The sequence below is a fragment of the Semicossyphus pulcher genome, unplaced genomic scaffold (assembly GCF_022749685.1).
Source record: "Semicossyphus pulcher isolate SPU_LCO1_2020_fin unplaced genomic scaffold, fSemPul1.0.p SCAF_9, whole genome shotgun sequence".
Lineage (NCBI taxonomy): Eukaryota > Metazoa > Chordata > Actinopteri > Labriformes > Labridae > Semicossyphus > Semicossyphus pulcher.
The window spans coordinates 843,837-857,876 of record NW_027211770.1 but is presented as its reverse complement, the minus strand read 5'-3'; the positions used below and the strand labels follow the sequence as shown (position 1 = coordinate 857,876).

At 40.3% G+C, this 14,040-nt stretch overlaps 1 protein-coding gene across 4 annotated transcripts in view; it reads right to left on the bottom strand.

The window, feature by feature from the left end:
* The window catches only part of LOC138583631 (intermembrane lipid transfer protein VPS13B-like), a 320,195-nt gene that overhangs the window by 253,386 nt on the left and 52,769 nt on the right, over window positions 1-14,040 (bottom strand). For all 4 annotated transcript variants that reach the window (XM_069655550.1, XM_069655552.1, XM_069655554.1 and 1 more), the window contains exon 17: window positions 2,986-3,170. In XM_069655550.1, coding sequence (XP_069511651.1) covers window positions 2,986-3,170 — 185 coding nt within the window. The remainder of the gene's footprint in view (window positions 1-2,985; window positions 3,171-14,040) is intronic.

The window sequence follows — 14,040 nt, the reverse complement described above, 5'->3', positions numbered from 1 at the left end:
CCTTGGTGTGAGACACAACTCTGAGAAAAATGGAGCAGAGGTTTGTGTTGGAAGGCAAGTAGCCAGCAAGTAACAGCCGGCAAGGTCCTATCATGTTACAGAGTGGACATAACCTCAGTGCTAACAAAACGATTCAGCAATGTTGTACTGGGTGTGCGGGAAGAAGCAATGCAGCAAGACGCTAAATTCATTCATCCCCTTTAGCATGTTCTCATTTTCCATTTCTCTTCCACACTTAAGCTGTCAAACTAAAGATTGAGAGGGACTGGGACAGCAGACATCTTCCTTAAGGCCTATGAGCATCACCACAATTTCAAAAGCAGATACAGTACTAGACATCTTTGGTAATATCATAGGAATTACTGTGGAGTTCTTTCCCCACAAAACATACACTTACACTACAAGTCACCTATTCCCCTTCAATCTCTTGCCGGCTTTCCCCACAGCTCTTTTTCTAACCTGCCAGCACACGTACCAGATGTACAAATGCTGCTCTATGTTGCTACTTAGGCCTGTTCCAAGAGAAAGGCAGAGTGAGGGGAGAGGAATATTTGACTTAACTCCACGGGAGACCAGTTTCATAAATTCTGGCGGCTACACAACAGTGAAAAAGGTAGCTTGGCTGGCTTGGCCGAGGGAGAAAGTTGACGGCATACCAAACAACATGATCCTAATGAGTTGGAAAATCCCGGGCCCTCCAGAGGACTGTCCAGATGCTACCGTCATGAGAAACGCTACTGTTTTATTAAATTCAGACTCTCCTCCCTTTATTTAACAAGGGGCAAAATGAGTTATTTGACCATAAAGGCATCCAAGGTGACATGCAGAGTAAGGCCATTACAGAGTTAATTTAAACTTGGCTGCAGGTCTAATACTTCACACTGGATGTACTTGTGTCTCTTGTCATCGTGTATACAGCGGGTAAAATAAGTATTGAACACATCAACATTTTTCTCAGTAAATATATTTCTAATGGGGCTATTGTTATGAAATTTTCACCAAATGTCAGAAAAAACCCATGCAATCCACACATGCAAAGAAATCAAACCATAGATGTCCATAAATTAAGTTGTGTGTAATAATTTGAAATGACACAGGGAAAAAGTATTAAACACATGAAGAAAGGGAGGTGCAAAAAGGCATGGAAAGCCAAGACACCAGCTTAAATCTATTAGTAATTAGACAGCAATCCTGCCCCTTGTCAGTGCAAATTAATATCAGCTGGTTCAGTCCCAACTGATGGCCTATAAAAAGGTGTCTCATTACCAAGGTGTCACACAAGAAACATCTCATGATGGGTAAAAGCAAAAAGCTCTCTCAAGACCTTCGCAACCTTATTGTTGCAAAACATACTGATGGCATTGGTTACAGAAGGATTTCTAAACTCCTGAATGTTCCAGTGAGCACTGTTGGAGTTATAATCCGGAAGTGAAAAGAACATCATTTCACCATAAACCGGCCACGACCAGGTGCTCCTCACAAGAATTCCGACAGAGGAGTGAAAAGAATTATCAGAAGAGTTGTCCAAGAGCCAAGGACCACTTGTGGAGTTCTACAGAAAGACCTGGAATTAGCAGGTACAATTGTTTCAAAGAAAACAATAAGTAATGCACTCAACCGCCATTCTCCATTGCTGAAGAAAAAGCATGTTGAAGCTCGTTTAAAGTTTGCTGCACAACATTTGGACAAGCCTGTGAAATACTGGGAGAATATAGTCTGGTCAGATGAGACCAAAATTGAACTCTTTGGATGTTATAATACACACCATGTTTGGAGGGCAAATGGCACTGCACATCACCCCAAAAACACCATACCAACAGTGAAGTTTGGAGGTGGGAACATCATGGTGTGGGGCTGTTTTTCAACATACGGTACCGGCATACTTCATATAATTGAAGGATGGATGAATGGAAAAATGTACAGAGACATTCTTGATAAAAACCTGCTGCCATCTACCAGGATGCTGGAGATGAAACGAGGGTGGACATTTCAGCAAGACAATGATCCCAAACACACAGCCAAGGAAACTCTCAATTGGTTTCAGAGAAAGAAAATAAAGCTGCTAGAATGGCCCAGCCAATCACCTGACATAAATCCAATTGAAAATCTATGGAAAGAACTAAAGATCAGAGTTCATAGAAGAAGCCCACGGAACCTTCAAGATCTGAAGACTGTTTGTGTGGAAGAATGGGCCAAAATCACACCTGAGCAATGCATGCGACTAGTTTCTCCATACAGGAGGCTACTTGAAGCTGTCATTACCAACAACTATCTTAATTTCTGAACTTATTTGTTTTGGTTTATTTGTATGTATGATTACTTGGGTTGTTACCAACATCTGGTGAAAATTTCATATCAATAGCACCTTTAGAAATATATTTGTATAGGGTCTGCAGCCTATGCTAACTAGCTAAAATCAAGTTGACTTTTTTTGGGCAAAAGCTGATGTGCTGAGCCCTGAACTTTTCATAAGAGACTCAAATAACCTCCGAGATCCAGCCAGTTCCGTATATCTCTCTTGACAATGAATTGGTTCTGAGAAACAAGCTTTAATTTATGGAGAACTAAACAAAGGGGACAGTAAATGTACTTTATGAGAAAAGGGAGATTTCAATAAATCAAATACAATGATGAACCCATTGACATCTATTATAATAGTCTAAAAGGGACCAGATGAGCAAAGTGATGCAGTTTTCTCTTTGTTCAATGACTATCAATGGTTGAAATATAGAGTGAGCCATTAACAGATGCATTAATCTTATGTGTGGGTATTTGTTCCTTTTGGGAGTTGCCATTACAGAATTATAATTTGTACCCTACAATAACAACTGTGCTTTGAAAACTACAGGAACATTGATGTGGTAAGCAATTACAAACATGTGCACTAGGAAAAAAAAGGCTCAAAAAAGAAACCAGCTTCTTTGCATTCACATACCCCTCACCCACACACTCAAAAGAAGAATTAGAAAACACCATGTTGTTTACCTGAAGTTTTATACACCTCCTTGAGCAGGCTTTCACTGAGTGTTAATGGGGCTCCGTTTATCACGCTGTGGGTCCAGCTCTGACAGATTGCTTGGAGCAAAAGTGTCTGTGCCCTTGTGGCCTGTATTGTGAAGTGGGGAAGCTCAAAAATGCACTCTGTGGAGGGGACTGAAGATCTTTTGCTCCTGAAAGAGAAGGACATGAAATGAGGAAAGACAGAGTTAGATAAAGAATAGTTAATGGTGAGAAAAACAGACACATAGGGACTAATGAATGAATGGATCGTCGAACATAAGCGTCAACATACACCTAATGAAATTGACACCAGTGGATACAACTGGCTCATGTTCCCTTCACAAATCCATTAATATCCCATTACACTACACATTGTAACCAATGACTTACTCATAACCATTTATCGCGCAAGTGGCCAAATAGGTAGAACTATATTCCAACAGCAAATTAAACAAGTACCAAGTGCAAGCCAAACTGTCCTAAGTAACTTGGCAGATAGGTGTAGTATGCCGGTTTGCCACCGACCCTTCTCTTCCCTCAGTCGAAACTGTGATGATGATTTATGTGAAGAGATGTACAGCCCAGAAACCTGACCCTGAAAAGAATCTTTACACATTTAACATTTCATCTGTTTCCAGGAGTGTGGAGGGATAGATTCAATGTGTGTGTGTGTGTGTGTGAGTGTGTGTGTGTGTGTGTGTGCATGTGTGTGTATGTGTGTGTGTGTGACAAGCTGATGAGTTGAGTGTTCATGGGGATGACGTAACAGCACAGTCGGATGGAATCCTCCAGGCCCCTGTCCATCAAAGGCTCAGTGGACCAAGCTCTCATTTATCATCTTACACACACAAACTCTTTTTTTTTCATTTGTGAGATAATTTCCTCTTACTAGTATTTACCTCACTGTCTTCCCTATTCACTCTGTAACCAATGACTCATATCCAAATACATTTGTAGATTTCCTATAGCAAAAACAAACATCTTGACACACACTGTGCTGAGAGTGATGAAGTACTTTTCATAGTCACAACTCCCTTGTTCTACCCCTCACATCTCTCTGTCCCCCTGTTTCTCCATCCATGTGCGTCTCCAGGCACTTGTTAAACACCCAGGCAGCAAAACTAAACACAGCAAAAACACCGCCTGTTTGGTTCCACTCTAGCTTCCTTTTCTTGTGTTCGGATAGGTTCTTCATTTTGGTTTTTGAGGACTGGCAGTGAACCCTGCCTAATAAACATATACTTTTATGAGGGGGATGTGTGTGCATATATGCTTGCTTGACTACATATTTTAATGGAAGACAATAGATGCTGCCCTTTAGGGTGCACTTACAGTAAAAATAGAAACCTGACTAATACCAGGGATGAAGGTGGAGTCTCAGGAAAAAGTTCATTTAATCACAGATTAATTTTGGTCTGCTCTCTGTTTAGAGGGATAGGGATTTGTCACATGGTCTCTCCCTCCACTCAGCAGCTCTGCAATTGTTTAACTCTTTTTCCCCTCCCTCTCCTTCTCTCTGTGTCTCTTTATCTTTTCTTTTATTCTGCTCCTGGGTGGTTCAGCAGGGTGACGTGAGCTGTTGGCTGCCATCATGCAGGCGCAGAGTTCCTAACCGCCTGCAGCCCAGGGGGGACAACTATGAGACAGAAAGTGAGAGTTTGAAAAAAGAAGACGTAATAGTACAGGATAAAAATGCCTTAAAAAAGAGAAACTCCAAACCTGACAGGGTCAATGAGTTTACCTTGACAGTGCTATACAGCATAACATCCATCAAACCAATTTCATGTGTGTTTTTGTGTGTTCAAATGCTTTCATGCGTGTACACGTAGCTAGATATTGCTGCTGAACAAAAGAAAGTAAAGGGGACTCAGCAACAACAATGTCCCCACATGCAGAGCAAATGTGCCTGCAAAGCCACTTCAATCGGAGTACTGGCAAGGGATCAAAGTTTGTTGGCTTATTTGAGTGTTTATAGCGTTTCAGGGGAGCTGTCATGTGCATGTGGTCGTCTAAAACTATAATTATGCACCTGTTTTTATTATATTATGCCCAATTCTTTGCAAACAGCACTTGGATCTTGGAACTAAATGAGAAGCAGAAACTCTCATTAGTATGTTTTGGAAATGCTGGAAGTGAGGACAGCCAGACACTCATTTGATTTCATTAAGTAGCTGGCACAGCCAATGTTTGTGGCTGCAACATGGTAAACAGTTTTCTGGCAGGCAGCTCTTTCACTCTTAACAAAGGCCTTGAAGGAAACAAAAGTGTCCAAGAGGTAAAAATAGCATGACTAATACCTGTTGCATTAACAAGAGTTAGAAAGTAATACACTAAAACACATCTGTTTAACACAGATGCATAGTAAACTAACAAAATGCCTTTTATTACTATATTGCAGAATCCACAAAAGAAACTGTAGCCTTAGAAAGCAAAACTCAATAAAGCATACTTCTGGGCTTACTTCGGGTGGGTCTTCACATTATATGAGACCAACCAGAAATGGGCCGACAACTCGGGACTTATAATTTTAGAAATCAGGTCCTTAGATTGAACTTATGTACGTTATAAAATAGGCTGTCTCTGACCTCACAGTAGCTCTATAAGTCAATAACGTTTTTATTAAAACACAGACGCCACCAGGAATATGTTAAAAGGAAATCAAAATTAGTCAGGGGCTATGAAAAATTAAGTGTTTCAGCCATGAAATATGCTTTCTTCGGGTGTATTTCAACAACATTAGGCCTCATTTCCAGACCCGTCCCCTTTTGGTGCCGTGACAGATTGACAAAGTACTAGACTGGGGTTAGGATTGGCCAGCTGGCAGACTTGTTGACTGTTTGGCAACTGGCCAAGGTAACTCGCTGACTGGCTGGCACAAAGTCTCTCTGTCCAGTGTTCCTGTCAAAACCAGGAAAAAAAGAGCTTGTTGTTGTACAACGGGCATGAGTCAGTGCACCATACCAGCTGTGATGGTCTTTACCTTAACTGTTTCCTCCTCGTACATGTGAAAATGAGGACATAAGTTATGGGCATCAACTCATTAAAATGAGATTAAATAGAGAGTAAACTGAACAGAAGGCCCTTATGAAACATTTCTTGATAGCTCAAAGAAATGGGTCAGAGCCATGTAGTGATTCTAGTGACAGTATGTCATTACAACCTTAAAGTTCAACCTTTCATTTACACAGCCTCTAGGTAACCCAATGTTTGCACTAAACCCTTTTCACATGATAATTGCTGAGATCCATTTGGACCATTAGTTCTCAAGCTTATCAGCTGCGTAGTATGACTGTGGTCATGACTATATTTAGACAGACACAGCTGGGGCCCTATAGCAGGCTGCAGTTGCTCCTTTACAGAGGCCACTCACTACAGTGTAAATGAACGAAGACGCACGGAGACAATTAACCACAAAATGCAAAATCAAGTTTTCCTACATGCAGTGTGCGAAATACCCAGTGGCAATAGTGGGGTCCCCCCTACCTAGTGCTCCAGTGTTACGCTGAAGTTTTACAGAATCAATATGCAACATACAAGATTTCATGTACACAAGCCATGGCAATCAGCTACATGCGTTGCATGCACATCTCCAAGCTTTCTAGACGTGAATCCAAAGTAAGCAAGTAATGAACTCTGTTTTTTCTCTGACAAATTTTCCTGACTTTATGCGCACGTATTTGTGTGTTACCATGAAGTCGAAGCAGAAACAAATCCACAGCTTACCAGTTTGTTCGGGGTAACGTTGGGTTCTCTAAATGGATTGAGGACCATTTGCAACAGTGCCACCCTTGGAGGAAGGCCTTACTAGGAACAACCGTGTATTCAATGACAATATGCTATAATAGCAAATATAATAACACCACCACAACAATATTTTTCTGTAGGCTATCATATTGGTGAATACATGTTTTTGAATAATAGATACTGGACATAGTAAGCTTTTAAAATACATTTTTAGTGACAATTGCAAGTGACTAATCATCAGCAAGATTTTTGCTGTTGAGGCTGTATTTCGCACCCTGCCTACATGCACATATATGTAGGTGTCAACATTAAAGCTGTCAAACAAGCATACGTGTATACACACTTGTAAACTCATACATGAAAAACCAATAACAGCAGCTTGGTCAGCTAGAGCCCTGCTGCTCTGACAACCTGTAACTGGAACAATTATAAAACAATCTGCCAATATTATGTATATGTATATACATATGTGCTTTAACTGTATATGCAAAATCACCTATAACCTAGTGACAGAATTCAGGTTCTGCAAACTGAATGAAAATAATACTTAAAAAATAGAATAAAACCATGCAGAAAACAAACAAGAATGAAGGGAAACAGCAAGCAATGGCAAGAGAAGAATAGAGAACACAAACATGCAGATCGTGTTATGCTCCTGTCAATATTAATTAAAGCCATTTTAAAGAGCTCCAGTACAAATTCAGGATAAGCTGAACTGGTAGGTTGATTAAAATGGCTAGTTGGGGTATGTGTTTGGTCTTTTAGAGTTCTTTTAAAATTATTTTATATTTGGAAATGTATTTGTTATGTCTAATATTGGCCTTTGATCATGATCGTATGACCTGTCTGTTTTGCTTTGCTGGCCTTGTGAAGCACTTTGTAACTTGCTTTTTGAAATGTGCTCTATAAACAAAAGGTTATTATCATCTTTATCATCTTATTATGTATATCGAGTAATTTGTCGGAAATGTGGATATCTGTAGAGCAGAGCATTAGAGCAGATGTTATGACAAAAGACACATTTCTAAGACATTAAGGATATAGCAAACTATAATGCGGTTAGCAAATTTGTTTTTCAAGATCAGCAGCTTGCTGTGATTGAAGGAATATCGCCAAATGCAGCTGGTCTTAATGGTTTACACAGTGTCCCAGAATACAAGCTTGGAACTTCTTACTCATATCCTGCACAGTACCAAAAATAAGTTCTGTCACTTTTTCCAAAATACAGGGACACAGACAGCTGTGGGTGTTGAAAGACCCGCAGGAGATGTAGAGCAAGGTGTCTAGTCCGTCAAAAGACTATAGAGGATTCGGAAGGCACACTCAAACATACATACAATCCCTGATGCAGGTGGATTTTCATGGGAGATAAATTCTACATGAACTGCAACATGATACACTGTCACTTGTTTAAAGTAAGTGGAAGTACTCAAAAAGATAACATAAACTAGAGTAAAGAATGGGGAAAAAAAGTCAACAAGGTAGTCAATCACTCTTGACTAGCCTCACAATGTGCTACTTTCTCTTTACTTAAACTTATCTGAGTCTACTGCAAAGCCAGTGCGATCCATTATTGACTGACATATATTATTGATAGACTCAACTGATAGCCGCTGTCTTTGGACAAGTGATAAGTTATCTTAAGTTTCTACAAATCATTCACTGTCACACCTTCACTGACAAACATTCCCAAACTCAAACGGTTAACAAAATCCTCTACTGCTGTTGTTATCTAAATTTGAGTAATGTTTTGGAGGGAATTAGACTGGAAATGGTGGGAAGTGAGTACTGACAGCATTTACCATTACCTTTTTTCCCCTTTGTAATTTAAAGCATTGCTTCTCCCCATCTCTCCAGGCCAAGGTCACTGACCCCACTTGAAAATAACCAGAGTGAGTTATGGGCTGCTCTCAAGTCCCCTCTTTTATCTACAAAAGACTCACTATAGTGCCTTGCAAAGCATCCAAATGAACATTATGAACATTATCAAGCAAGCACAGTCAACAGTAATAGCGAAGTGGCCAACTTGGTGGATGTGAAATCTTGTCAATTTATCACCTGAATATCATTCAGTTAAATTGCTGCCATTTGGGGGGAAAAACACTGCAATAGAAGAGCCAGGCAAACATATGGCCAGTAAAGAGGGAAAAAAAGGACATAAATAAATAGCATTAATAAAAAAGCATCTTTGTAGTTTTTCATACTGATCTTTAAAGTCATTTATTTCATTGACTGTTCATGGTCTATGTCACTAACCTGTTTGGTAATGTAACAAAAGCTGTAGCTAAGCCTCTGGTATATACAACATTTTTGTAAATGCTATTTCAGCAGCAGCAATATACTATGACCGTGATTTACCTCAAGCAGGTAAAAAATGAAAAGTGATGAATAAAGAGGATTTTCCAAATTTGGTCACTTAACTGTAATATCTAAACTAATGTGTTGTACATTAGTTTACAATTATATCTCTTAGAGTTTAGTGATTCCCTGGGGTCAAAGGTTTCCCATGTGTGCATTTTTTAATCATCTGCCCTGAAGAGCCCAAACTCTTCATAGAAAAAAACAGTCTACTATCTCTTTCCCTTTCACATACACATTTCCCTTCCCTTCCTCCCATCTGGAGCACCCCGACCCAAAATACACACATAGGCGCAAAAGCTCTCTCTTGCACTCCCTCACACTATCACAGCCACACACAACCCCCCATCCCCACACACACACACACACACACACACGAATAAACGCACAAACTGAGATCCTTCTCAGGAGAGGGCTTTATCATTACAAAGGGATTACAAAAATAAATGTTTTAATCAAGTTGTGCAGACAGCTGCAGACTGCAAGGCGAGAAAATGGCAATGAAGTGGTTCATCACGTGTTAAAGGAAAAAATATCAAGAGGCCTGGGTATGTGTGCGTGTATTCGTGTGTTTGTGTGCCTATGTGTATTATGCAGTGGACATTCAGTTCCTTATATAACTAACAGAGATAGAAGAAGTCTGTCCAGAGAAAAGTTGCCTGATTAAATAGGTAAAATTTGTATTGCTGTGATACCAATGGTTGCTGTACCTCATAACAAAGAGTAGACTCTTCAGCAGTGAAAATCAGATGAGCTTTGTTCTGGAAAGAAATGGAGAAGTACTGAGGCGTGGTGGGGGAAGAGGACCAAGGAATGCACACCACAGTAGATGATAATCCACTCAGAGTTGATAATCCATCTACCCTTCCCATTTTCCCACTGTTTTCCCTTCCTCAAGCTTCAGTTCCACAGATGACTATATCAGGCATTAATAGGGTCTTTCAGTCAACTGAAAACATCCACAGCTGCTCCTGAATTCACTTACACGGTTCTGTCCTTCGCATCCAAATACATCTCATTGTTTACTTAAAATTCAATACATATTCTTGGATTCCAAGAACATTTCCTCTTGAAAACACTACAGTGTACACATACGGGCTGAATTAATACCCATGTTGATCTAAACTACTAAATGAAAAGGACTAATACACAGCTTCAACAGCAGAGCGGGCGGCTTTCTGTGGCACTGAGCATTGGAATACTGAAAAAAGGCATTAAAGCTTGCATCAGAACCGAGACGTCAATCACTGAGAGAACAAGCCCCGCATTCAATGATGCCATTTCCTCAATTCATGGTTCCTCAATACGTCCATTGATCTCTGTCAGCCATTAAACTAAATAAAACTGTCTGACACCAGATGTAGACAAGAAAAAAACACATACCACAAAGTTGGCCAAAAATACTTGAATGAGCCACACAAAATGTGATGTTTTACCTTAGCTTACAATCCTTTTCACGATGCTTCAGAGTGAGAAGTGGCTGGTCCATTACATCATATGGCATTCCAGGATTTTAATACACACCTGTTAATACATAAAGCCTATTTGTGGGAGTGTGCCTCCATCCCTTCAGCTTCATCGTGTGAAAATGTTATTTTCTTAAAACATTTCCATGTTTCTTAAAGAACAGGAAAAAGCCTAGTTCATGAGATGCCTGCTGCTCACACAGCCTCTGAACCACAATTTAAAGATGACCATAACCACAGCAGCCAGATGTTGATTTGAAGTTGTTCCTTTCAGTTAATACCTTAATAAGTTAATACTGACTTTATGAAGTAAACTAAAGTTTGGTTGCACAATGGTTGACGGAGAGGTTGTGGGGGTAAAATCTGTCACAAGATCTCTATCTTAAGTCATATTTATGTATAGTCAGAGCTCAGATATTCACTTTTCCATTCAACAGCCTTTAAGATTTAACCACCAAAATAACATAACACATAATAACACATAATGATATTGCCTGCCAAAATAGCTAGTAGACAAATGTAACAGCCACAGTCGATGTTCTCACCAGTGAATGCTGCTCATATTGGATTTGACTTGGATCTCTATGGCTCACCACTGAAGGACACAGACAGCATGTGGACACAGACAGCATGTGTCCTTCTGTTATTGGATGTGCTTGGAGACTTAAACCAGGAGCAGCTTGCTATGACTAACTATGAACAGGAGTAATGAGGCATTACAATCACACCAGAAGCCTCATGCCTCAGATGCCTCAAGCAGCCTTCATAAATCACAACATGAGAAAATCTAGTCTAGACTACCGTTCCAGACATAGTAATGGACTTCTCAGTTTCACATTAAATAAACCTACAGGAAGGGCTAAAAACTGAACTAATTTAATAGAGCCAGATCAATAATGAGATATCAAGGGAGAACCTTTTTTTTTTTTCTTTTAAGAAACATGTGCACGGCAAGTCAGCTTTTCGTGGCTATATAAAATGCACCTGTAATGCCACATGCTTTAAGAAATTATCCCCTGAGAAATGGCTGACCGAGGAAAAGAGGCTGCTAAAAACACCACATAAAAGCTGCCATGGGGTTGAATTACGACCTGCAATGTGACGAGCCACACTAGGCTGCTGGTGGTTTGTTCGTTGGTTGGTTGGTTGGTGGGCCCCGGCCTTAGCCTGCCTCCATCTGTTGCTGCTGTCAGGTGGCCCAGTTTAAGGAATATTATATAGTGTGAGAGCATGTGTGTGCCTGAATGTGTGTCCATGTTACTGAGGTAGTGGGTGAGGTTAAGTTTTAGGGGATATCAATGCAGGTGGCACTTCTGACTCCCCCCCCTGCCATTTTTTCTGCAGGGGATAACAGGTTGAACAGCCAGACCAGTTGAGACCCTCTGTAGAGACCGTGTGAAGTTGGCGGCCCCATGCATTGACTTTCATTGGGGAAAAGTACAGCCTGATGCCTCTCAGCTGCACTTTAGTTCACAAGGAGTGAAAAATCATCCAGAGACTAACTGTTCAGTTAGTACATGGGTGTGTAAAGAAAAGGGGATACTCTGACTTAAATATATTTAAATAGCAATGTTTGTTTACCATCCCAACCCCCTTGAAAGGTTTGTTTTCCCCCAACCAACCACCGCAATAATTCTGAATGTTGTTGCACTGAAGAACACAAAATAGTTTAGGCTATTATTTATTAATTCAACAAATTGTAAATTAGAAAAAAGGAAAATGTTTTTTCACTGCATGCAGATGCAATATGAAGAACCAAAAAGTCACAGTCTGCAATTCCTCTAACCTTGCTGCTTAACCTTTCTTAAAGTTTAATTTTGCTTAAAATTGAGGAAACAAAGACATTTTTGTCTGATAGGATATATGCACGGTTTCTTAATACCAAGTACTCAGTAAAAGCCAAGTCTTGCAGGGAGATGTCAAGGCAGTGTACTTTCCCCAGTGAAAGCCCCTTGCTGCCTACTGTGAGAAGCCAGACTCTTTGTGGTGAGACTGAAGGAAACATGATCTCCAGTATGTCCTGTGAGCCAACTCATCAGGAGAGGTGCTGGGTCTTCGGGAACACCCAGTCCCTCTTTAAGTCCCCTTTGATTAATTATGATTGCACATTAACATATTTGTGTTTGCATGCTTGTGGATGTGTATATTTCTGTGTGTGTGTGTGTGCATGCGTGTGTTTGTGTGTGTGTGTGTGTGTGTGTGTGTGTGTGTGTGTGTGTGTGTGTGTGTGTGTGCGTGCGTGCGTGCGTGCGTGCGTGCGTGCGTGTAAGTGAAAGAAGAGAGAGTAAAAGAGATGGCCATTTATCCCAGAGTCACCCAGAGAGACAAATCTAAAGCTAAATTGTATTTTGGAAATAGAAAAGCTGATTTAAGAGTAAGAGAACAAAACTAGTGAAGACTTACAAAGAAACTGGAGATAGCTCTTTTCCTCAGACCACTCTCTCACTGTCTCACTCCTGCACCTATGGTTTCATGCTTGCAACACTTTTTCAGGTTTCCTTAAGACTTCAAATATTATTACAGCTACGAAAACCAAACATGTCCTAAAGGGTTAGCGGAGCTATATTGGGGCTGAGGAGCACAAAAATCCAAACAAAAATCAATACAGTCAAGTTACATGCGATCACCAAGGACAAGGACTGCATCTTTTGGCTCCAATGACCATATGTTACACAATTTTTACCTGTAGGAGAGAAGCTCTCTGTCTGACTATGTGTGTCAACAACATACTTTTACCACATGTAAGCGTTAATGCAGTTATGATGGTACAAACAGCGCAAGTTCTACCCACAGCCCAAATTGCTTAAAAAAAACTGAGAAAAAAGTTCTCAAGGCCTCTCCATTCACTGTCCATCTGGGCCATTTCTAGTTTTTCACTTATAACCATTAATTTCAGCAAAACTCTAGCAATTAACCTCTGCAGAGGCCATCAGTGCAATAGAAAAAAATGCATTATTACTATTTACTAATTACCATTGCCAGTTGTCACTCTCTCTTATCTAGCTTCTTCTAACTGCTGTCTCTACTTCTCTGTCAAACCTGCTCATCAACATTCTTCCAGGGGCCTGTCAGGTTGTGTTAATTTGAGTGCGACAGCAGCAACACAGGTCAGGAAGCAAGAGAGCCATACCTCCCGCTTAGATGGAAAGGGTCAAAAATCATGGCAGGTTACGCACTCATAACCCTACACTATACACCCAGTCACATTATTATCAAGGAAAGAGACTGGCAGTTAAACAAACAGGCAAATGCTAAAAAAAAAAATGAAATGCAAGAAGTGCTTCTAACCTGTCAAAGTGCCGTAAATACTCTAAATAAGGAATGAGGAAAATGAGATGAAGTGGAAAGGACTTCAGTAGAAAAATCATGGGTATTATGTGCATACCTGATCACAATGCCCTGTTGTAGTCTAAAATCTCTGCAAAAAACACCAAGATAAGGACTGGTGGTGCATACTGTTACTAGACATGTT